Here is a 25,260-nt window from a genome sequence, read left to right on the forward strand (position 1 = left end):
AAAAACTAGAAATCTTTCAGTAACCGTTTGTCTTCAAAATGTGGTGTAATATTTCGAGTATCCGGGCATGCCATGATAGCTTTACGCAAAAACCAATCTAAAGTGTTTGTGGTGATGCGTGGCCTGACCTGGAATCGAACCGAGACCCACCAAAAGCAGACACGAAGACAACAACCACTAGACCAAAGAGGTGGTGGATTGAAAATGAAATTAAATACTTGAAAAGCTAGTTTATAACTATAGTTTTTTCATCACTCTGATAATACTGCGTACGTTTTCTCTCGAAGCCTCGACTATGCTGGCACTGCTTTTTTACTGTATTTGGCCAACAGTATTTAGCCTCAGCTCATAACGTGAAAATCCGTTCACCAGTTGCTACAATACAAACACCTAAGTAGTACTAGTAGTAGTCGACTTTGAGAAAGTATCTTCACTTGACAAATAAACATTTGTAGAATAAAGAGTAAGTATTTATCGACGGCTTCACAAAGCCTTGCTAAATCAAACTATCTCATTCAAACATGAAATTTAAACCCTTAAATGCTGTAAGTTAACCTGAAACGTCTCAAAGGAAAACTACCCCTGCATCAGAACGAACAATATCATAATCACAATCCTAGCCAGTAAATCAGCCTTTTTTACATCAATTTAACGTCTGCAAAACATTGAATTAATGTAGAAAGAACCGATTTGCAGGCTGGAAAAATGCTCACTACCGTACTACCAACAATAAACATAACTTAACGTCAATACACACTGACCTAAAGCTGAATCATGTTTCTGCTGTCTATCCTTCCACACCCAGCACACAGCAACGTGCTGTATCGGTAACAGTGCCTGCTAGCTGGCAGCTTGCCGTGCGCTATGATCTTATAACGACTCACCGTCCGCTGACATTTAATCGATGTACAAAAAAGTAATTTTGCATGAAATAATCGTGAGCTGTCCAATACACAGCATGGCCGAGCTATTCTGCGACTGAACTATCATAACCTTGTTATCGCCACGATTGCGTCATCTAGAAGGTTCCCATGCAATTTCCGTTGTTTGTTTTCAAAAAAATCACGTCATTTCACGTGAAAGTAATGGTTTCAGAAAAAAGGAAACCTTCACAAGCAGAAAAAATAGAAAAAATATTGATTTCAAAACCAGCTTCACATTGGTAGGTGATTTTTTTTGTAATTTACTAAAACCGACTTAAACACATCTTTATTTTCACACAAAAGCAATATAATATTTACAGAAAAGACAAAATTGCATTACCCTCGAGCGTGGGTAATCACATGAAAGTAAATCGATAAGAAAAGTGTCGGCCGCTTGAAAACATCTACTTTCTTACCCTGGCGGTTAGATGCACCACAGTGGATCAGTGACCGATTAAGCAAGCTCACTGATTGGAAATACCAATTATTGTTTCACAAATAAACTTCACACAAACTGATTCTCGATTATCTAATCAGGTGATTAACTTAATCGGCCGCTGAAGATTGAATGAGGCTGTTCACCAGGCATTTAGTTAAATAACATGATGTGTTCTACTGGTGCAAATTAAGCAGAACTATCACACGATGTATAACGTCAGAATAAAAGCAGATTGCCACTTTATACATCGTGTGATAGTTCAGCTTAATTTGCACCAGTAGAACGTATCATGTTATTTAATCGACCGCTGTTGGTGCATCTAGTCCATAAACTGAAAAACCTTTTACCACTTAATTAATTCTAGGTACTGTATTTAGCCTACATTAAAATCAATGATTTCGACAAATGCACAGAATAAAAAACAAAGTTCTCTATATTTTCCAACAAAACTCATCAACTACTAATATTATGAAAGGAGCAGTATAATCACCTGATGTTTGTGTGGGATGTCGATGAAGTTGCTGAGTCCTGTAATTACATGAAAACATGATCTATTGGAAGAGAGATATTTACAATGGTAAGATTTAGAAATATTGCGCACGTCACCAAGGCGAAGAAGGTCGGTTTCAACGGATTTAAATCAAAATTATAAAAAGTGAAAACAACGTCAACCCATTGTGCACCAACAAGCTGGAGAGCTATTTCTGAGCAATAGCAACAGTTGGTAGGTGCATAATAATCTTATCTGTTGTATGAAAATGAGATCTTTTCATATATGAATAAAGCAAATTAATGACAATCATAAACACGGCATAGATAGCACACTACACAAAACTAACACGTAACTTAACGTAAAACTAACAGGTAACTTTCACGCCAGCAACAACCGGAATTAAAACAAATCTTACAATGCCAACACCTTGACAAAAAGCACAAAGCAAAGACCTCGAACATTTGAAACAAAGTTTGTTTAAATGTCGCACAGAAGCAACCCAGCCGGCCTACCTCTCCAGTTGGGATATCCCACAATTTTCCAGTCTAGTGACGAAAAAGTGAAAAGGAAACAAGAAAGTCGTAGTGAGACAGACCCAGATGTTTATGTGTAAGAGAGCACCAACAAACAGTTAGATGAACAAAAGTGCACTGTCAGACATCCAGTGACCAGTTGGAGTAGCTCAATAGGATGACAGCGGTTGCAGAAAAGTTTCTAATTTAAATGCGAGAGGTTTCTGCACTTGAAGTGATTCAATCAATAATGCAACACAGAGAGGTATTTACATTTCTTACCGGCTTTGGCTTATAGATATCGTCAAAGAAATCATCCCACTGAATATTAGAGAAGTCTTCTAAACTAGCACTCCGACGCTATGGCAAGAAAGGAGAAGGAAGTGAGAAAAGAAAAGCTTTGTTTGTCAATGAAAGCATACACGAAGACTCGAAAATACACAATCAAAATACAGAAGCAGGTGTAACGTACAAATAGTTATTCACCTATGAAAAGAAATTGTAAAGTTAAATAAGTATTAGATAATTGATCACCGAAAAACTTCCAACAAATTAAGTTCTCAAACTTATTATTCACAAAATTAAAATATGTGGGAAAATAAAGGGAAAAACCAAAGAAAAGTAAAACGTATTTTGTTTTTCGTCAAACACGTTTAAAACCCTTAAAGTATTCAGTCGTACATGACAGCCTAGGCAAAACGTTAAAATAAATGCAAAATATCACTTCTAACATCTTGTAATACTTTAACTTGTTTCACAACAGAAGAAGGGATCGTTCTTTATTCGATCCGTTATCTTGAGATGATCAAAATAAAATCGGTCACGAGATAAAAAATATAGCAGGCAGCAAAATGTTTTTTTTTTTATAAAATGAAATTTCCACAACAAACAACACTGCAGACAACATGCAAGCGCTGAAAGAATGAGCAGCCCATGTTAACAAGCTATTGCATTATCACCGCCTACATGACGCATCATTGTAACAATGATCGCCAGATGGAGCTAAACACCCCAAGACAGAACAATACTGGAAATTTCTATCTTCCATAGGTATCAAGCTACCATTTTAAAGTAACTAAGTTTAGCTATGCTGGTACACTGCTCCTAACGGATGGAACCAATGAAACAGCAACATATTGTCCCAAGAGCGGAGGACCAGCGCAGTTTAAAACAGACTACAAAGCAAGACCTTTACATATTTCAGATGGTATTTTGTATAAAAGGTTAGGGAGTAATTTTGATAGGGTATGCATTTTTTTGCCCTATCACAGTATCACACCCATTATAGAACGTGAAGTATTTCCATTCCAGTAGTTAGATATTGGCCATAAACACAGGCGATATACAATATAGTACCTCACTTCCTTTATTAACAACAAATTTCAAATACAATGGAAACTTTAAATCTTTCAACCTGATCCAGCGTTATTGGTTTTCGCAGTTAACCAATTTTTTTTTAATTGTATTTTTCCAAACGCATTTGTTTTATTTTTTAAATAAAGTTGTCGCTGATCGACCTGGTATGGCTGAAATCAATAAAAAATCACTTTTCCTTTAGGGCATTCAGTATTTTGAGTCGCACAAAAGAAAATAATATGTCCCTTAATGATGAAATGCTAAGTCTTAAATGCCAAGCTGTTCCACTATGAAAGATGAACTTGGATGCACTGAAGAACAGACCATCATTCAACTACAGTGCTACATGCTCTCAACTCACAATTTCACCACTACTGGTGTTGTTGTTCCTGTTGGCATTCGAGGAAGAGCTTCGGATCGTGTGAATATTGGCGGCTTGATTTAAATTTAGTTTAACCTAATGCGTAATGAAAATTTGAGAGGTTCATTGTCGACATCATTGAAAAGTAAACACTGATAGGATACAACAACAGCAGATCATCAACTCATTAAGTTGATCGGCCGACTAAGCAGATTTATCCGCCGATTAAATAGTTTTCTTATTCATCAACTGCAAACCGGTGATTAGAAGTACTGATCCATGGATAAACTTTACGCAAATTGATTGTCAATAGTAACAATCAGAAAATTAGATTAATCGGCCGCTTAAAAATCAGAAGATTAGCTTTATCGGCCGCTTAAAAATCTGTTGTTGGAGCACCCAACGTTTTGTTTATATGTGACTTTCTCAGACAGTTGCTGCTGAATAAATGAAACTTCCCAGTCAGCAAATCAGTATTTTCATGTCTGCAGACGTTGATGCACAGTGCATAAAAAGACTGATTTTCTAACTGGGATGGGAATAGTATTGCACATTCATCAGGAAAAACAACCATCTACATCTAAACAAACCATAATAATTGGAAATAATATTTTATTAAATCCTAAGCTTTTGTTTGTTAAAGTTCGATTTATATAGGCCTATACCGTATATCATTTATAGCCTTTTAGCATTATTTAAGATATTGTTTTCTAAAAAGATAGTTGATTGTCATCTCTGATGACAAGGGCACAGCGCGGTATTAAAAACCTTCAGATTTACTGATGTTTGGTCATTGCTTGAATAATGTGATTTAACACAATTAAGTTGCTGTCAAACCGTTGTGTGTGCAAAATGACTTCACTTTTAAAGAAAATAAACACACCTAAAAAAATATCATACGACGGATCTTATTATGTACAAAAACCACCCAAAATAAAACATTTTAATCTTCCATGAACAATTGAACATGTAGAATTGTTCGTAGATAATATAAAAACAAAGAATAATGAAAGAAACGCGTGTTTCTTGGTATGTAGAAACTTACCGGTTTGTTTTCGACCACGTACGGCGCAGCGGGTTGGTAGTCGGTTATTCGTCCGACTTTGGTGGGCTTCGATATACCAACTGAAGCGTGACGATCAGCCCTAAAGAAAGTAGCAATTTGTGTGGTCAACAGCTGATTGGAGGAGTGATGACTATTTTTTTATTTCCAAAGCGGCGTCACAATTTTATAAACAAGAAATATGCAAAAGCTAGCTCATGAGCAATTTACAGAGATGAAACTTCCCGTTTTCGGACACAAAAACAAAATAGTTTTCTTTGTCTTCATCCCAGTGTGTCAAATACGACGCGAAAAACCATATAAATGACATCATAAAACTACTATCTTCTGTCATATTGGTAGCTCCTTTTACAGGGTGATGTAGATTCTGCTTGAAGTTTGAAAAATCGATCGAGCACCAATTTTTCGGCTAGGTTATTACCTGTGGCTGATAATTTTGAGTAAACGTACAAAAAGATAAACGAGGCAATCTTTGGTGAACACCTTAAAGCGTCTCTCTCTCTCTTTATCCATTTTCGATAGATTCTAGAGTGTCGTTATACATTTTGACAATAACACAAAGCATGCTCTTGAGGTGTTGAACTGACGCCTATCAGCACGCCATGTTAGCATGTCATCCCTCAGCCGCATACACACTAATGGTAAGGTATCAGAGTGGCATGAAGACTACATTAGATTTAGTTATAAAATTATAACAAAACAAAAAAGTTCAATACTCACCCGCTTGTAACAGAATGTGGCTTTCCAACGGATGCCTGATGAGGCGCATCTAAAAATGAATTTCAACAAGTGATCAGATTGAGCGGCACCTATTACGTTGGATCGTTGACACGCAAAAAGCGAAAACTTCTCTCTAAAAATCTCGGTAACCATGCTTGAGGACATTTCTTTTAGTGTACAACTTTGTCGCAGAAAACTGTGAACGTTTGTAAAGTAGCAGCCAGATTTAGAAGACTCGATGGAAAAAAATCGGATTTCAGTACATGCTTTAAATCCCTTGCAAGTAAAAGGAGCATAACAATGCTATCGAGGGTAAAGATTCTCTACGTAACAATGACGTCACTGTGAAGGCATTGTAACGTCAGCTCATACAAGATTTTAAATCCATGAAGATAAATCGAAAATGTGGTAAATTCTGCTTTGCAGGGTAAAAGAGGGTATCCTCTGTCCCTGAGCGTAAAAACCCTAATCCCCACTTTTGTGTGCATCTATTCTTTCGTTTGTGAGACATTGGTTTGATGAGTATTGAACACAAGCATGGCGAGTACGAACGTGGCGCACTCACCGTCCTCATTGCCGACTTTATGCATCTGTTTGAACATGTTCTTGTACCAGTGCTTCGAGTCGTCCACAGTCTGCAATCGTTACAATGACACATTGTGAGGTCACACAAACGATAGAAATGATCAATTCTTAGCAATCATACCCAGAAATTTGGCGTAAAATAACAAAAGCATTTTTTTTAAAGGAGCCATATGCTGCTTAGAGCTTAGATACGTTCACTTGAAGTTGCAGACAATACTCACAGTTCTGAGAGCGTAGGGCACACCGCTGTCGCTGACGGGGCCTATACCCTGGTGGTGGGGTGCCTGTACTATGGTGGTTGTTTTGGTACGCTCGAGAACGACGCTCTTCGGATCACTTTGATCGGTAGCGGGATAGTAAGTGTCAGTATGGACTACATCACCTGTGTGTTTTGTATGAAAATAACTAGTGATAAAGGTAGTCTCATACTCAGTTACTAATGTAGAGTTGCCAGCTTCTCCGGTTTTTCCGCGGAATTGGGATAGTTTTGTTTTGAAATCGTGGGAAAATTTTAGCAGTCGCAGGAAAATTTTGGCAGTCGAATTTTTATCGTTTGGTTTCTTCTATTTTTACCAAAAATTGTTTCGATTTTGATCATATTTTGTGCAAATTTGTCATATTTTGTGCAAATTTGTCATATTTTGGGCTTGTATCATCACTTGTGACAATTGGACTAACTTAAATAAATTTAAATTGGGCTAAAGTAAATCGCTTTAAATGTTTCTGTTGATTAACGCAATATGGTGCCACAAACTAAATACATCTAAGCTACAAGCAAACCAGCGTATTGAAACACTGTGAAATGAATTCTCACTATAACTCAGTCCCGTCTGCATTTGTCAAGCCCAGGCAGCAAATCACTCGTGTTTTTTTTTACATTGATTCAACGTGTGCAGACGTTGAATGCAAATCTGCAGACGTTAAATCAATGTAAAAAAAACAACTGACTGCTGTTTGGTTTCACGTTGCTTATCGGACTTAGCTGCTGGACGGGCCTGGCTTGTTAAGGTATTGTTCTGATAAGGCTTCCTAATCTGTTACTCTGCTAATGCTTATTTCAGCACAACGTCGCAGCGGTGGAACTCCCCAAACTTCAACAACAACATACCAGTGAAAAGAATTGTTTCAGTTTTCAACAGCTATAGTGACGAAGTCCAGAAAACAAGCAATAAGTACATGACCAGAAACAATGCAGAAATTGTGCTTTCAACATAATTTCTGCGCCACTAAAAGAACTAGGCAATGAAACGGGTAGCATCAGACTTACCGTCTTTGCTGGTGGTTTGGTAGACAGCGCCGTCTGGCAGACGGTTTTTTGGCGTCACTTGAGTGTCAGCTGAAAAACAGCAGGATCAAGATTATTATCGATTCCAGTCATGAAAAGGAGTTTTTTTTTATAAAAACAAGAGACACAAAAGTTCTGAAAGCTTGTAAAAAAACCACTGTTACCGCAGCAAACCCGAAACAGTAGGTTGAAACAGATCATTGTTTTTACGGTTGTAAAATAAGTTACAATCAGGCTCCTAAAAGCAAAACTTCATCTATTACAAAAAACACAAAATTGACAGAGGGGTAGTTTGCCTCTCTGTCAATATTCGGTTCATTCTGCAGAAGGTTCTTATTCAAATCGAATAATAAATCGAAAAATACCAAAAATAAATATTTAATTCTATTTGAATTGAATCTTCTGATGATCACCAATAAGGGTGAAACAGGCTGTAGTGTAGAGGTTATTAGAAAATAGCTACTAAATTCGATATAATTTGCTCTGCTTGGCTTTTTGCTTGGCATTGAGCACTTTTTGTACAGTAGTATTAATAGCATTTATTGTTTGAAAAGTTTTTTAAGTATTTGTACTGTCATAAAATTCCTCTGTGTCTTAAGAAAAAGAACCACATTAAATAATAATAAAAAATCCGTACAAACTGAAATAAGTCCATGTGCTTGGTACATCGGATCTGTTAGTATACAGTAAGTGAACTTGTCGGTAGTAACAACATAAAGCTTTTAAAAAAGAATGTTATGCAAAAAACTCCAGTGCGTACCTGATGGTGCGACAGGCAATGGGTTTCCTTGGATGGAATAAGTGTTCTGGGTGGTTTCTTTACCGTGGCTGGAGTTTGCTGGCTTCTGTTAAACATGTATAGTCAAAATCATATTTCACGCCAATTCAACGTTAGAAGATGTTGGTAAAATTGGTTAAAAGTGCACTTTTTCGCACCACAACAACACTACACAGCAGAGACAATGTCTTGCCGGTTGGAATTGTGTGATCGTGGTATGTGGGAAATGTAAATACAACCGATGTAAAATCCAAACATTGCAGTGAGAACTGAGAAGCGGAAATAAAGAAACAAACAAGAAATGCAAAGAAACCTACAATGAGAATTTTGCGAGTGTCTCGCAGAAGAGTGACGTGGCTGCCAAGGAGATGTTGATGCTGAGTGGAAGAGTTGCGACAGGGAACAGGAAGAGAGCCTATGTGATTATTGATGGAAACAGCTGAATTCCGGATCGAGCCATTCGCCTGCTTGTGATCGACATTGTTGTTGTGGACTCTGTCGCGAATAGCGCTTCCGTTTTGTTTGGAAAGCTTTCGGGAAGGGAAAGTAAAAGCAAAAAAAAAAAGAAATTATTGTTTATAGATGGAAACACGTAAATAAAAAGAGTCAAATAAAAGACATAAAGGGAAGGAAATGTAACATAAAAAACTCCAAAACATTAATTTTGTCTATTATCGACGGTTTTACTATGTCGTATCCAGGCTTGAAGATTTAGATTAAGTGAACGGGAAGGCAAGGAAGCCAATCTTCGTGTCCACCTTCAGGCATGCCTTTAAGTGTCCCGCCAAAGACAAAGTTGCATGCTCTTGAGCGGTGTCAAATCGGTGCCTTTCGAGTGTCGCAACATGGCTCTCACTACTCGGCTATGCGCAGCCGAGTGTGAAATAGCGATATAGCTCACAAAACAAAGCCTATTTTTAAAGAAAGTGTTGCAAAGATTTGATGCAAAACATTTCGTTTTCGTGTGTCAAAAACTCTAAACGATTGTTAACACGTGAGGACCTTTACGAATAGTGGTCGGAAACTAGCGAGTAAAAAGCGAAAACATGCAATACCTTCAAAACAGGTCTGGCTACACTTCGAAATCCTTTAGGCTTGTCAGACTGAAGGAATGATGAAGTGGAAGAAGATGGTGGTGGAGGACTCGTGGGAAGATTAGATGGTGGAGGACTCGTGGGAAGATTGGATGGTGGAGGACTCGTAGGAAGATCGGATGGTGAAGGACTCGTAGGAAGATCGGATGGTGGTGGTGGAAGTGGAAAATCGTCGTAAGATGAACTCCAGGACGGTTCTGTAAAACCAAATGCGAAGTCGCTTGAACCATCAGAATGTCATAGAAGTTTTTTATCCAATTGATCACGTCAGTGTAAGTTGGATAATTATAATAGTTAGAAGAGAAACATAAAAGTTCTAATGTCCCTATTTTCCTGCTTTTCTTTAACTCTCCCCTGATACAAAGTCTTACGCCAGCCTATATACTGTAATCCAATAAGTTTTTAAAGTTACTACTGGCAAAAAAGCTTCTAAAGGCAGTTGCTATAATTCGCTCGGCTTGGCACTGAGCAATCATCTTTATACTGTTAATAATATTTATTGCATAAGCGAAACAAAGTAATAGACGGCTTTTGTAATCCCTTCCAAAAGTGCTATAAAGTAAATGTCTTGAAATATATAAAATACAAATAATAATAATGTATAATTTATAATCAGGCGCGGATCTATGGGGGGCCCAAGGGGCCCGCCCCCCCCCCCCCCGAAATTTTGTGAGAAATTGTTGAATGGTTTGATATGCTTCTAAACAGCTGATATTAGTCCCACAGCGGACTTACAAACCCCCCTTTGGCACGCGTGTGACGTCACGATATTGAGAATGATGCTTTCAGTCTCTATGTCTCTAAAACAAAGTTTGCCTAATTTTAAGCGAAACTGCATTAGAAGAGCGAGTTTTGCCAATACCAAACATCTCAGCCCGGAATTAACAACAAGAAAACATAGAGACTTGGCTTTATTACCGAAAAAAGGCCGAAGAAAACATGATCTTATCCTTTTGCTATGCCACCGGACAGCACCATTTTACAGGAATATTTATACCCATATTTTTGTTGAAAATGCTCTCAGAATGCACCAAATTCAAAGTAATTTTTCAAAATTTTCTGGGGGGGCCCCCCAGACCCTCCGTCGCTGGGTGTCGCCTTTGGCGAACACGCCGTCGGGCTTCGCCCGCCGGCCGTCAAAACCTCCCAAATTCCTGGCTACGCCACTGATTGTTCATATCTGTTTTATCTTTTTAATTCATTTTCAAATTTTCTGCCCCCCCCCCCAAAAAAAACTTCTAGATCCGCGCCTGTATATGTATAATGTATATATTATAATGTATAATATTTATGTACATTATATAATATAAAATACTTATACAATACACGTCTATGTATAAACTTGAGCGTTCCCGAAGAATAATTTGCAGTACGTTATTTGAAGTCAATGGTTTGCACAGTCTAATTTGCTGTCAGAAACCCTACCACAATTGACAACTTGTGACATAATAAGCCACAAAGATAATTAAACGTAATCATTAAGGCCATATAACTACGTAGCCAGTAGTGAGCAATTACATTGACTGTAAAACTTTATGAGAAAAACCTTGCTACCTTGGTTCGCAGTTTTCTGGACGGGCCGAGGTGTCGGGGAAGTCTGAAACATCAAATATAAATCAAATGATTAAAACGAGTGGAATACAACGACTTGGTGCTGCCATTGTTTCAAGTGATGGCGTCATAGTTGTGATTAGCGTACATCTTTCACAGGTGTGATTTTACTTGATCGAAGCTGATAAACCTGTCTTTGTGACGCATTAATTACACGTTTGAGGACGTTGAATCAATGCAAAATGTGCGAATTTTGTTAGGTGGATTATATGGAGGTTTTGATGATAATGATATCGATACCAGGAAGCCTGCTATCACAAACGGTCGCATAATTCCACGCTGTTATTTACAAATCAAAACTACAATTGTCGAAGTTTTATGTTGTGGCGGAGTTTGACACCGAGCAAGGAGGTGTGCCTCTGGAACGGCTCCTTCTCCATGATGTAAAGTAACCCACCAACAAAAGTTGCCAGCAACGTTTAGTGGCGTTGAAACAACGTGAAAACGGCGACTTTTGTTCAGTTAGAAAATTAATTTGCTAAAATTGATAAATCCTGAGCTTTGCTTGGGATATATCTGAGTCTTGTGGCAACCACCCACACAGTATATTAGTCCTGTATTATTATTTTTTACATTGATCTAACGTCAAAATCCTGATTGTTTGGATAAGAACTGATACCTCGCATAACTTCACACAGGTCTCTAAGCTCCCGGCGGCCATCACCGCCGAGAAGAACATGTTTCAGGGCCTTGTCCTTAGCACTTCACAGATTTATAAAAACACAGTTTTTAGCAGATTTTTTTTGGCTGTCGGGCGCGAGAATTTGGCTCCCGGGAAAAAGCTCAGGCAGACCATACTTGGTCGCCAGAAAAATTAACGATCTCAGAAGCCTGCTTACACCACATTTAACTTGCATAAAAGTGGATGTACTTCGGTATCAAACATTAGTTGTTTGTTTAGCGTATTAACTCAAGCAAGAGCACTATAATTCTAGTTTTTGGTGTTTGTTCCTTTAAAATCTTGTCCGATCACATAGAAAGGGCGTGAGATGAAATAACGTGCAATTGAAGCAGCATGTCACATGTGCAATTGTGCATATCAAAATTAAATGCTATAAATAAAAACACATCAGACTTTCTTTGAAAGACATTTGTGATTTAAAACTGCAAATAAAACAAAACCAAATTCCAGAAATATGATTAAATGTCGTGTTTCTTTGTATACAACAAGCAGTAAAAAAAGAATGGAGTTGTTTTGCAAAAAGGTCAGACGTGAGCCATCACCCCATGTAGGCACCAACTTCCTCAACAGAAAGTGACCAAACACAATTAAATATAAATTCCTTTGTAACAGGCTTAACATTAAATGCAGTGTTTGGTGGTTAGAATGTTTCACCACCAGAGCAAACGCTGCTGCAATATCAGTTGTCAAGGACTTGAAAATTATTCATTAACTTCTCGTTGATTGCCGCGTCTTGTTTGCGATCGGGCCATGATCACGGCAGACATGTTTGCTTTAAAAGTGTTCTTGCCCCCAGACAGAGGTAAACTAACTCCAAGTCAAGTACCAGTTACAACCATCAGCGATCATGTTATGTAACACAGAAGCAGTCTATGACAGAAGTCTTCATTTGACTCTGGTAAAATTATACATTCACTCTTATCCGTTTTTCATCCGATTTTGAGTGTTTATCGTTGGTCTATCTTTTCTTTGGTAAAAAGACAGACAACTTGTTAGACTAAACGCACCGAGTAGGTAAATTTACTTCCATTTGCCAACCCTTGAATTGATGTAACAGATTTGCTGGTAGATATGCAGCAAACGTAAGAAATACAAAAGCTTGAACATTGTCCTTTGCAGAACAACAGCTGCATCTCAAGGAATGTTGCAAACCGACTGCTCGAACTAAACATACAACAGACACGCACAATATTTTGTGGCAGTGACAAATCTCACTGATAATATGGCTGAAAATTTAATAGTTCGGCTACGCCTCTAATACTGCTGCACTGACACTGTTTGCTTTGTAAAGCGATGGGAGCAAAGCATATTTGCAAGGGATACAGCGCATTATAAAAACAAGCATGATACGTATTGTTATCATAGTTGCTGGCATGAATTGAGTAGTAACTAATTCCATATAAGACTCAGATATCGAGCCAAGTTGGTGACCAAGCCACAATAAAATACTTGAAAGTTGTATATTTATATATTCTATTTGACTAAGAACTTCTGATGATCCGTAAAGGTGAAACAGGCTGTTAAGGATTCAGATAGTAATAACTACATTTGATTTAATTCGCTCTGCTTTGCTTTTTTGCTTAGCATTGGGCACTTTTTGTAGTATTAATAGTTTTTATTGTTTTGAAAGTTGTATAAATATTTTGTTTTATTTTTAAACTCATAAATCTACAAAAGAAAAATTCATAAGGACTTGATACGACAGTTCTTACGACTCTTTTTATGCGCAAAAAAGAAATTACTTTCCTCATAAGAATGTGATCTGTGAATATCAAAAAATATTACAGTGTATAGTATAACTTTCGGTAATGTTTTACTTTTTACACAATGTACATTCTGTGACATACAATAGTTGAGTGTAAAGAAACGTACCACTTTAAAATGGGCCTTGGATGTGTAGACAGCTTCTGATGGCGGTGGGGGAAGAGGGGGGCTCACAAAGTCTTCACTTGATGGTTTCAAAGTACCTACATGAAGATGATGTTGAATAGAAGACAAGCTATGAGGTGTTGGCCCTTATATCCGAAAACTTGCCAAGACATTTTCTTTGAATCTTTTTCTACTTTACCGTCGTTACGTGGTCAGCTGGTCATTTAATACAAAGTACAAACTATACCATTGTCGTAACAAAATTACGTCTATATAATTAATAATTATACTTATTTAGTACAATCTAAATATGCCACGCAGATTCAAAATTCAGCATTACCGTACTCTACCACACGCATGCATTCAATTGCCGAGTTAATTATAGCAATGCCACTAGCTAATGATTATACAGGGTAGATTTCACAAGCAAACTACTTATCAAATACCGCCAGCAGCAATCTAAAAAGCTAAGCAGCACACATGCATTACTTGAAGCGTATGATCCAATTACCTTCACCATCATGCAAAGCACTTTCAAACCGATCATTTTCTGGTGCAATTGCAACATTAGATTTCTCTTCCACTACGCTAACATCAGTGGTATCGGCACTGTGATTCACAATTGAATCGTTAGCACTACTGGCTATCGTCATAGATGTCGAAACAGCCTTCGGAGGATCAAGCACATATTCTCCCGACTGAGTGTCGATGTCGTCGTCTGTGTACGCTCTTTCACAATCGTCATTGTCAGAGCTGCTCGCAATGTTTGGAGAGGAATGGGAGACATCATCAAGTGCATTCAAGCATGAACTTTCATCTTCACGGAATTCACTGTTGGGAAAGGAGACGATTTCACTTTCTAGTGTAGTAGAATGCAGTGGAGCGGACACAAATACGTCAGTGGTAGAAACACGATCTTCACTTGATGGTGCTGTTTCAATGCATCGTTCATTTTCAGAGTTTGTAACAGCTTCACTTGTGTTTTTATTAGAGCTTTTAGCATCAGCTTCAATTGAGTTTGTAATGTCTGGTATGAACTCTATACAATTCGTAACTTCATTGGCACATTCCTTCGGCGACTGTAGATCATTCTCACCATTAGAACTATCGGGCGTAGAATTACTTTGTTGTTGCTGTTGTAGTGCCCTATCATTATTCTTTTCCGACGGTTTACTTGAGTCACTGGGTGTGCGAGTTTTCAGATTCAGGCCGAATCTCATCGGCTTGAACTTTGGCTTGTTGCTTGAAGCGGAAAATGGCAAGGGGGCACCAAAACCTGGAATATAGTACCACAACCCCCACAGCAACCAGGAAAGAAGGTTAGTGGATTACCATGCAAATTAGTGCCCATCATTAGTCGTGAATGGAGATGAAGAAACATGAAAAGTGAAAATTACATTGAATATTAGTAATTTAGTTAAAGGTATGCATCTGGTTCTATTTCAAGTCATACATATAAACACACCAAGAAGCTAAGAGGTATACCAACATCTCACGAATTAACTTGCAAAAGTTAACGAAAGTTAAAATGGCAAAAGTTCACCTTAGATACAAATATCTAGAAACGCAACGTCTATATTTCCATTTATAGAAGCAAAACAGCTGTAATCAAGATAACAAAGCAGAGAGGGGGTTCTACTTCCCTGTGGTCAGAACCAGAAAATCAACCGATTCTTTCCATTCATTTGGCGTCAGCAGATGTTAGATCAATGTAAAATGGGTCTAAATTACTGGTCTTGGTTGCCATTAACAAGAAAGTATGTTTAGTTAGCAAAAATTGCCACGTTTACTTCGACAAATAAAGAAACGTAAAAGTGGTAACTTTTGCCGCATAGCGTAGTGCTGGTTGCAACATATGCAGCAAAAAGTAGTACAAGAGTCAAGGTGCAGATACCAGTTCATGCTGCAGACACTTAAAAGGAATCTGACAGAAACGCATCAAAATATCGTAGGTGCTAATGCACCGCACCGGAAAGACGATTGTGTGTGTGCTAAGCAGTGTGTTGAAATTTAAAAAAAGGCAAAACTGTTCAATATTTACATCAATTTTACATTAACGCAATGTTTCAGTTAAAAAAGGCGTACTATGTTCAGGTACATTAGCATGGAGAAGACAAGATGCAATTTTTCAGAAATGTTGAAAAAACTTCAATTAATGGTCTCAAGACAGAATTGCATGCTTTGATGAGATACTGAAGTAAAACATACCTAAAGTGCTCATATTGATGGTGGAAAGCTCGACGAAGCTTACTGGTCAGGATAGGAAGCTATCACAGCATTTAATTGATTATTATAAAAAATATATCAACTCGTTCACTTTCACTTTAAATTGTCACAAAGCTGGCAAGCAAAAAACAGGTGTTAAATTTTCACCACTTCTTTCTACAAAAACTTAACGTTCTAGTAAATATACCGTTAGCAATTCCTATACAAACAAAGTGAGATCCTTGCGTCATTTTCTCATACCGCATTACAGATACTCCTTATATAGAAGTGGTTGGGCACATAGTTTAGCAGATAAGCAGCAGAACATGGTCTGCACGGCCTCATATAACATTCAGTCTTGACTACAGCTACCGTAGCTAACACAGTCGTACTGGGGATGGAATGTGTCGTATGTATAACGATACAAATTTACGATTAATCGATCTTTTCCAAAACGAAATGAAATTTTCTGTGCGATGCTCTAACTCAAGCTTTAAAAGTTGAGTTTGGAGCATACGCAGCAACAAGTAAATCGTCACAAACGTAAGCTGACAAAATGCTAAAACAGGAACTTTGTACCACACTGCACATTTCTAAGTCACAAGCAGCAGCACCACTTACTTAAGACACATCTACTTTGTACCTCCAACAAACTATTCATAGCACGAGACCAGGCCCAACTATTGATAAGAACATTTTGCATTGCTGAGCAGTCACCATGAGTGCATGACTAATATCAGAGTGCACCAAATAAGGTTACACAGCGTACAACACTGTGAAAAGCTAAGAACAGTAATATTTCTATAGTTTCAGTTTGGTAGGGATTAATTTCTTGTAGTTTTATGTCCTATGCATTCTGACAAGATTATCCTGACTATCGCATACTACTTAGTAATATAAAGTGGAAAGTAACATGCTACGTTGTCTTTCAGCACCACGCATAAGCTTAAGATATCCGGAATAAACACAATTCCAATTGGCACAAATCAAATAAGTTGAAATTATGTGTGAACACCATCACTGAATAACTACTGCCCTGTGAAGTCATTAATTAGTTGTATTTGACACTCAAAACATCATTTTGTCATTTTAATCATTAATTATTTCCATACCCTAGCAGTAATGGAATCATTATCCTGCCGATTAATAAATAACATAAATTTTGATAAAATCTTACCAAGAGTGATTTACGTTTTTTATTTAGTTTTAGCGGCTTATTGTACGGCATCAAATTGAATGCTGCAAAGCTCACGGCATTATGCGGAGTCGCAAAATCTTAAGAATGACTGATAGTGGTCAGTGTTCACTGCAGCATTAAACTATCGCCTCAACACAATTGTGTGCAGCACAGTGGAAACCCAGCTGGTAATAACTAGCGACTTATGATGGTAGAGACTTGAGAAAATACGTCGTAATAGTACATCTTTCTGACATTAGCTACCGCATTTATGCTTTGTCAGAAAAAATTCTTGCTTTTCGATTGAAATACTAGTTACTGGTGCAAGTTGTATGGTGTAATAAACTGAACTGTCGAGATGATCACATATTTTGTAAATGTATGCATTGTACATTGGAGACAAAAACAATAAAGAAAACACGTTCCAACTGGTTAGAACGGAAGTGTTGGCAATGACACGACCACTACAACGAAATATAAAAAAAGGACGGCTAATAATTGGAAATACCTCGCAAACTGGATGTTGAATTACATTTGACAAAAACTAACAAAGCACTGAAAAACAACCCAGGTACTGCAGGTAGTTGCAAATAAAAGGAATTTCACGCCCTTCAATCAAGAGTTCACATTTTTGCTAAATTGCAAACGGCTGTATTGGTTTTGAATAGCCGTAGGGTGAAATCAAAAGAGATTCTGGTAGGTATAAACCTCAACAAATGCACAATGAATGATTGGAATGGCGAGAATTGGTCTCTTTCTATGTCATATTTGTTCTTCATTTGTCTATACACAACGAGCAAACTTTCAAATCTGGATACAAATAAAGACAAAGCAATTCCGTGTGATAAGTCACATATTTTTAATGCTGCAAAAGTCAATTAAAAGTTATAAAGTTCACACTGAACAAATATAACGGTAATCATTTCAAGATGGACCGCTGCCTAAGGATAGGTTTCTTTTTTGTTGTTTGTTTTTGTGTTTTGGGACTAAGCTAGCTACGGACATGTGTCTTATGATATGAACAACCATTCATGTCAATCCATGGAATAAAGGGCAGCGTTTGTTCAATGTGAACACATCTCGGGCTTTATCCACAAAAATTCAGTAGGTTAGATATCACACAGACCACAGATTTTAACGTAATCACAACATCGCAACACAAAGTTATAAACGCAATTGACTTCTATTTTCGTATTTAGACCTTGAAACGGCGTAAATAGAACGACTTTTTTCTGGCTGGATCTATATGCACTATGCCGCTACGGCATTACTCTCTCTCGACCAAGACACAAAGCTTCTTGCTTAATTATGGCTCTAATTTAGCTTCATTTCCTTCACCTGGACTTCACATTTTGTGACGTCAAACAAACGGATCTCCACACAATTATCTCAGCATTCAATTATCTTTCCAGATGGGATGCTATAATTAGCAACAAGTTGACTTAACACTGATGGTCTGTAGTTTATCTTTCACATGACGAGAATACCAGATAGTGTCCAAAGTTATGCGCAGAACAACAATGCACGACAAAGTGTAGCTGCATATTGCACTGAAACGTTGACAAAACTGCTGTAGCAAAATTATAAGCACAAACAGCACACATCAAATAATGACATTCAGGTATGCTTGGTATTTACAATTTCCTTATGTCTGTCTCATTTATCGTAGTGCAAAGTGCCATGGCCATCATCTCAATCAAAATTAACTTTCTCTACTGCAACAACAGTTACGACAAAAGAAGAAAACATCGCACTTTAGTTTTGATGGCCTTTCAAGATAATTTGCTTGCTAGATATCACTACAAGCTAGGGCTGATGATAATATTGTAGGCTAGTGATAGACGTAAAAACCACGTACAACAACAGCTAGACGAAGTATTTTTTAGCATTGATGGCAATAAACACGTTTTTCAATTATGCTGTCACTAAGTCTGCGGGAAAGCTCTCAACCGCCACTTGTCCATCAGTCGGTAAATGTTAAATCGGAACTTCAACTTTAAAACGATTCCCCATAGAAATACGACTCTTGACAAAAACAAACGATATTACCACGTCTGGCTAACTAACTGGTAGATCAATATCGTTGAAGAAGAAAATAATTTGACCCAGCAATAGCTTCTGCAAAGTGTATGAAATGTAACTCCCCATAAGTTACAATCCATGTAAAGAATTTATCATATGTCAGCCAGCAAACCTATCCAGTTTTTACTTCAATTCAACGTTTGCAGATGCAGGATGTGCATTATGGATTCCAAATGTCCACAAATTGTGAGTCATAAAAGTGGTTTTATGTGGGCAGCTGTTCTTATTTTGTATGGTTCAAATTAAAAACACATCACCTAGCAAGCTTCCATAAACAATGTTGGCATTTCAGTACCAAACATTGCAAACAAGTTCCAATGGCACAAGCGACCATCACGTAACGATGATGTCAGTTAGCTATGATTCACCAGACATATAAGATATAGCCTAGCACTACATATTGACAAAAAGCATTCATTGTTAGCCTATTTTATTCATCGCTCTGTTAAACTTGCTACAGTATTTGTAAAAGCTGCAGTGAAAAAATAATGGAAAACAACTGTTTCGATCTATTTGTCCTCATCAATAAACATTTCTCTTGCCATATGGCAGAGTTAATTTATTTTAAGCTTCAACGACTATTACAGATTCTTCAACTTGTTGTAGGCGGAGACAAAAGTACTTTTGAGTGGTGAACAGATTTAAAGGGATAACTTACATAAATACAATCTACATGTTACGCGTTTAAGGTTCGGAAGTATTGTTGAATATTAGATGTATGCAAATTTACCAAAAGTTACCGTAGGTCATCACAATTGCTAACACAGCTGTCACAACCGTGTTAAAATGATAGTGTAAGGCTGCGGTAACTATTTGAAGCTTTCCTGTCTATACCAGACATGTATTTCAATGCTTGGCTCTTCCTCAAAAACATCAAATCAAAACCTTTGAATTTTCACTGTAAAAATATTTTAAACCAGCCAGGCCAGCAAAAGTACACTGTTTACAACATTTCAACGTCGAGCAACATTGAAATGATGGAAATAATGAACTTTGCTGCCTCATCAAAAACTTAGTGATCAGGGAATGAAAGAATTTGAGTAGGAAATGACAAGATAACCAGGGTCTGCTACTATTCGGCGAGTCCGATTCGGCGAGTCCGATTCGACGAGTCCGATTCGGCGAGTTCCCTATTCGGCGAGAGCCTTTTTCGGCGAGTGCCCTATTCGGCGAGTTCTTAAAATTTTTAAAGGAAATTATCGGGTACCCTAGCCTAATTATGATTGCCGTTTTTACATCGTTTTAACGTCGCTAAACGTTGAAATCGTGCAGAAAGGAATAAAAATAAAATGTTTGAACTATTAAATTAAAATTCGTCATGTCAGTTCAGTTGTTTTTATTTCTGACCATCATATCAAAAACAATACACGTCAACATAGCAAAGGTAGAAGCGACAAAACGCGAACGTTAAAACGTGCTTGAATTCGTCATGTCAGTTCAGTTGTTTTTATTTCTGATCATGATATCAAAAACAATACACGTCAACATAGCAAAGGTGTAGAAAAAGGTAGAAACGACAAAACGCGAACGTTAAAACGTGCTTGTGACGGAAATAAGTTATTGAGTTGAAAAAAATTTGGCACGGTCGCAACACCTTCAGAAAAATTTAAGATATAAAGGGAAAATAAAACAAAGAAAATGTTACAAAAAAATAAATCATGTTTATGTCTACAAGTTAGTACTTTTGAATAGTTAAAATGATTAGTTTGGATCAACAAATGTGTGGCCTACAGCTTAGATTGAAAGGAAATTATCGGGTACCGTAGCCTATAGTTATCCCGACCAGCAAAAATTTGTTCCAAGAACACAGTTCATTTTTATATTGTAGTAACAGAATGAAAAGGCTAACCAAATGTGTGGCCTATTGTGTTAACGTCGCTAAACGTTGCAATCGTTTAGAAAAGAAGGGAGCTTTTGCTGACTAGGATACGTTGAAACTGAGAAACATTCACAGAAGCCCTACGATTTGTTCCAAGAACCCATTTAGCCTAACAGTTCATTTTTACATTGTAGTAACAGAATGAAAAGTCTAACCAAATGTGTGGCCTACAGCTTGGATTGAAAGGAAATTATCGGGTACCGCAGCCTAGTTATCCCGACCAGCAAAAATTGCCGTTTTTACATCATTTTAACGTCGCTAAATGTTGAAATCGTGCAGAGAAGAGAAGTTTGCTGACTAGATTACGTTTAGTCTACAATGTAGACTTAACGTAATTTAGACGACTCTACATTATGTTCCTACGTTCTGGTTTCCTTGCCTAGAGCGCTTCACGATGATTGTTTTCTCAGTTCTCGTTCAGTTCTCAGTTTAGCGCTCAGTTCTCAGTTTTCTCATTGTGTGAAACAGATCTAATTTGCTCGCTTTATATTTATAGGTTGTGTTTTGTAGGTACACTTCGTTTTTTAGTTTTTTAAAACTCAATAAATGGATGTTATAGTTACACGTTGAAGCTGAGAAACATTCACAGAAGCCCTACGATTTGTTCCAAGAACCCATTTAGCATAACATTTCATTTGTACATTGATTCAACGTCTGAATACATTATCTTAAAAATGCAACGTATCGTAGGGCTTCTGTGAATGTTTCTCAGTTTCAACGTATCCTAGTCAGCAAAGTTCTCTTTTTTACACGATTTCAACGTTTAGCGACGTTAACACGATAGGCCACACATTTGGTTAGCCTTTTCATTCTGTTACTACAATGTAAAAATGAACTGTTAGGCTAATTGGGTTCTTGGAACAAATTTTTGCTGGTTGGGATAACTAGGCTACGGTACCCGATAATTTCCTTTCAATCTAAGCTGTAGGTCACACATTTGTTGATCCAAACTAATCATTTTAACTATTTAAAAGTACTAACTTATAGACATAAACATGATTTATTTTATTTTTTTTTTGTAACATTTTCTTTGTTTTATTTTCCCTTCATATCTTAAATTTTTCTGAAGGTGTTGCGACCGTGCCAAATTTTTTTCAACTCAATAACTTATTTCGGTCACAAGCACGTTTTAACGTTCGCGTTTTGTCGCTTCTACCTTTTTCTACACCTTTGCTATGTTGACGTGAATTGTTTTTGATATCATGATCAGAAATAAAAATAAATGAACTGACTTGACGAATTCAAGCACGTTTTAACGTTCGCGTTTTGTCGCTTCTACCTTTGCTATGTTGACGTGTATTGTTTTTGATATGATGGTCAGAAATAAAAACAACTGAACTGACATGACGAATTTTAATTTAATAGTTCAAACATTTTATTTTTATTCCTTTCTGCACGATTTCAACGTTTAGCGACGATAAAACGATGTAAAAACGGCAATCATAATTAGGCTAGGGTACCCGATAATTTCCTTTTAAAAATTTCAAAAACTCGCCGAATAGGGCACTCGCCGAAAAAGGCTCTCGCCGAATAGGGAACTCGCCGAATCGGACTCGTCGAATCGGACTCGCCGAATCGGACTCGCCGAAACGGGCCATTCCGAGATAACCAAGTGGGTGAGAGATAAAAGATATTTCATTCTACGCCAGAACACGCCACACACTCCTAACTACAATGATCAATTTTCCACATATGCGTTAAAACAGCATTAATAGTCAACAAACTGAATTGATTGTTCATCAATTGCAACCCACTTATAAATCTCTCATAATAATAATAGTTGTGTTTAATTTTAATATGGCAACACTTAAATGATAAAAACATCGAAAAATTAAAATCAATAGTGACCTATAGGAAGTATGAGCTGTGCAAAACTCAAGTTTTAGCTTCTGCATTAATAATGAATAAGCGTGTGAAATGAAACAACTTTAAAAAGTGAACAACTTTTGAAACATAAAAGTGTTTGTTTAGCTACAGCTACTTGTCTGAAAAGTCTAATATTTTAATAAACTAACCATCCACCCAAACTGTCAACTTCAAATCATTTAAATGGCATAGGCTATAGATAAAAGCTACAAAGACACAGCCAAGTTGATTGAAATTGGCTCCTGATGAAGAATTAATAACAAAACACACAAATAATCATCAAAAACAGCTTAGACACATGGAAAATTACAGGTTTAATCAGATATATAATAACTTAATTATGACACAAGTCAAAAATGATTTTTTATCTGAAAATTACAGACAATGCTTTCTTCACAGATTATATATTATTTTTCTATAAAGCTCAATCGGATGTAAGCAGAAAGCCCAAACCTCACAGCTAATCTAACTAGGACACCAAGTACCTTTGTCAGAAAACATCTCCTTCATAGTGCTTTCGTCTGGAATAGGTGGTACCAGGGGAGGCTTTGAAGACTGTATTTTTGTCACATCAGATGAAACAGTATCAGGCTTCTCCCTAGCATCGGCAAGTAAACTTGAATCTGAAAGATTAGGAATGACAGGTGCTTCTACTGGTGAGTCTGTTTGCCACTCAGAATTCCAACGTTTCGTTACAACTGTTGACCCAGAGCTTTCTTTGGAAAAATGCTTTTCTGAAGATGACACAAACTTAGGCTTGAAAGCTTTGATTGGTTTGGCAGCAATTGCTGGCTTGGGAGAAACTTTAAGTTTAGGAGACTTTGTTGGTTCGAAAGAGGGAGATGATGTCTTATCACTGGCTTGGGTCACAGTTTCTGAAACATTTGATGATGGCATGGAAAAACTATTTGACCCCACTTTCGAAGAAACTGTGGACAAAAATGTTACTTTCTTGAGCGGCGTAACATGACTTGCTTTATTATATCCAAACTTAAAAGGCTGTGCTGAGATCAATGAAGTTGAAGATTCAAAAGTCTTAGATGTACTTTCAGTGAATAACTTTTTGGTAGTAGTAACCCTACTTGTTTCAATCGATGTTTCTAATGTTGTATTAAGCTCATGGGTGTTGGTGACAGTGCCATCACCTGTTGAAGTCGGAGATCCCAACGATTGAAGTTTTTTAATTTTTGGTGAAATTTTTCCTCTAGAAATATGATGTGAGCTGCTCACATGCTCATTGGAGGCATCAGAATTTCGCTCAAACAACAATTTTCGTTGTTCAAATAATACCTTACTCCGTCTAGTAATGTTTGCTGAACTCGTTCCAAATGGAACACTGTTTTTTTCAGCAACCTCTTTTTCTGTGTGATCTTGTGCAGAACTTTTACTGTCATCATTTTCTATCTTTTTGACCAAATGTTGATCAAAAGCAACTGTAGTCAATGAAGTTGCACTTGCAACTTCAGCTGATGGTGAGCAAACATCAGAAGTGGTAGAAGCAGCAGTATGATCATCATCTAGCAATGCTTGAACTTTTGTGATATCAGATGACGAATCAATTTCATTGGACGGTGATAAAGAATGTGATTCTTCAGTGACTACTGCTTCAGACATAGCCAGATTTATATGGTCTTCATTAGATTTCATAACATCATGTCCATCTTCATGGTATGTTTTACTTGGTTGCATTGATACTTCATCAGAATCTTGAAGTTGTCTTTCAACCACAACACATGATGATATTTCACTCTTTACATAAACTTTTCCAGTGTTCTTTGTATCAGTTTGTAACATTGGTGAATCATCACTTTTCATTGAAACAGCCTTTTTACCAACCAATTCCAAAGATTCTTGCAAAAGTGACAAGTCCTCAGTGTCCATATGCATTTTACTATCAATATCAAGTGATTCTTCTTCAGTGTTGCTGGTTACTATTTCTTCTGTAAGTTGATTTAACTGCATTAGTGTTGAACCTGCATGCACTGCTTTTTCCAATGATGAAGCCTCTGATAAGGAAACAACTTCATCACTAGCAGACTCAGATTCCTCTACGTACAATACCTTTACTGGGGTATTTGTTTGCACTGCATCTGCAGCATGTGGTTGGCCAACCTCTTCCACAAATATGTTCTTAGCTGGACTCAGCTGGTTGAAGTCTTCTGATGATGACAAAGAAAGTTTCTCAAGCACAACAACTTCATGCGAGGTTTTCTTTTCATCAACAGAAGTGGCATATGAAGATTCTTTAGCATTGACTCCATGCTTAGTGATGACACTCAC

The 25,260-nt window shown here is 37.3% G+C and overlaps 1 protein-coding gene across 4 annotated transcripts in view; it reads right to left on the reverse strand.

Annotated features, from left to right (window-relative positions):
• The window catches only part of LOC145787707 (uncharacterized), a 30,984-nt gene extending 6,175 nt beyond the window's left edge, over positions 1 to 24,809 (reverse strand). The window contains exons 1-12 of one of the 4 annotated variants that reach the window (XM_082599510.1): positions 23,466 to 24,809; positions 13,775 to 13,869; positions 11,164 to 11,206; positions 9,571 to 9,806; positions 8,498 to 8,582; positions 7,720 to 7,788; positions 6,674 to 6,834; positions 6,433 to 6,502; positions 5,868 to 5,916; positions 5,130 to 5,229; positions 4,085 to 4,180; positions 1,853 to 1,890 (exon numbers count right to left, since the gene is read on the reverse strand). In XM_082599510.1, coding sequence (XP_082455636.1) covers positions 1,853 to 1,890; positions 4,085 to 4,180; positions 5,130 to 5,229; positions 5,868 to 5,916; positions 6,433 to 6,502; positions 6,674 to 6,834; positions 7,720 to 7,788; positions 8,498 to 8,582; positions 9,571 to 9,806; positions 11,164 to 11,206; positions 13,775 to 13,869; positions 23,466 to 24,795 — 2,372 coding nt within the window. In that variant the 5' untranslated portion in view covers positions 24,796 to 24,809. Of the gene's footprint in view, positions 1 to 1,852; positions 1,891 to 4,084; positions 4,181 to 5,129; positions 5,230 to 5,867; positions 5,917 to 6,432; positions 6,503 to 6,673; positions 6,835 to 7,719; positions 7,789 to 8,497; positions 8,583 to 9,570; positions 9,807 to 11,163; positions 11,207 to 13,774; positions 13,870 to 14,282; positions 15,163 to 15,979; positions 16,868 to 23,465 lie in introns of those variants that run through there. The other 3 variants (XM_082599532.1, XM_082599525.1, XM_082599517.1) reach the window with 3 other exon arrangements.
• Positions 24,810 to 25,260: the final 451 nt, after the last annotated feature.

Source organism: Aplidium turbinatum, chromosome 2 (assembly GCF_918807975.1).
Source record: "Aplidium turbinatum chromosome 2, kaAplTurb1.1, whole genome shotgun sequence".
NCBI classification, from domain to species: Eukaryota; Metazoa; Chordata; class Ascidiacea; order Aplousobranchia; family Polyclinidae; genus Aplidium; species Aplidium turbinatum.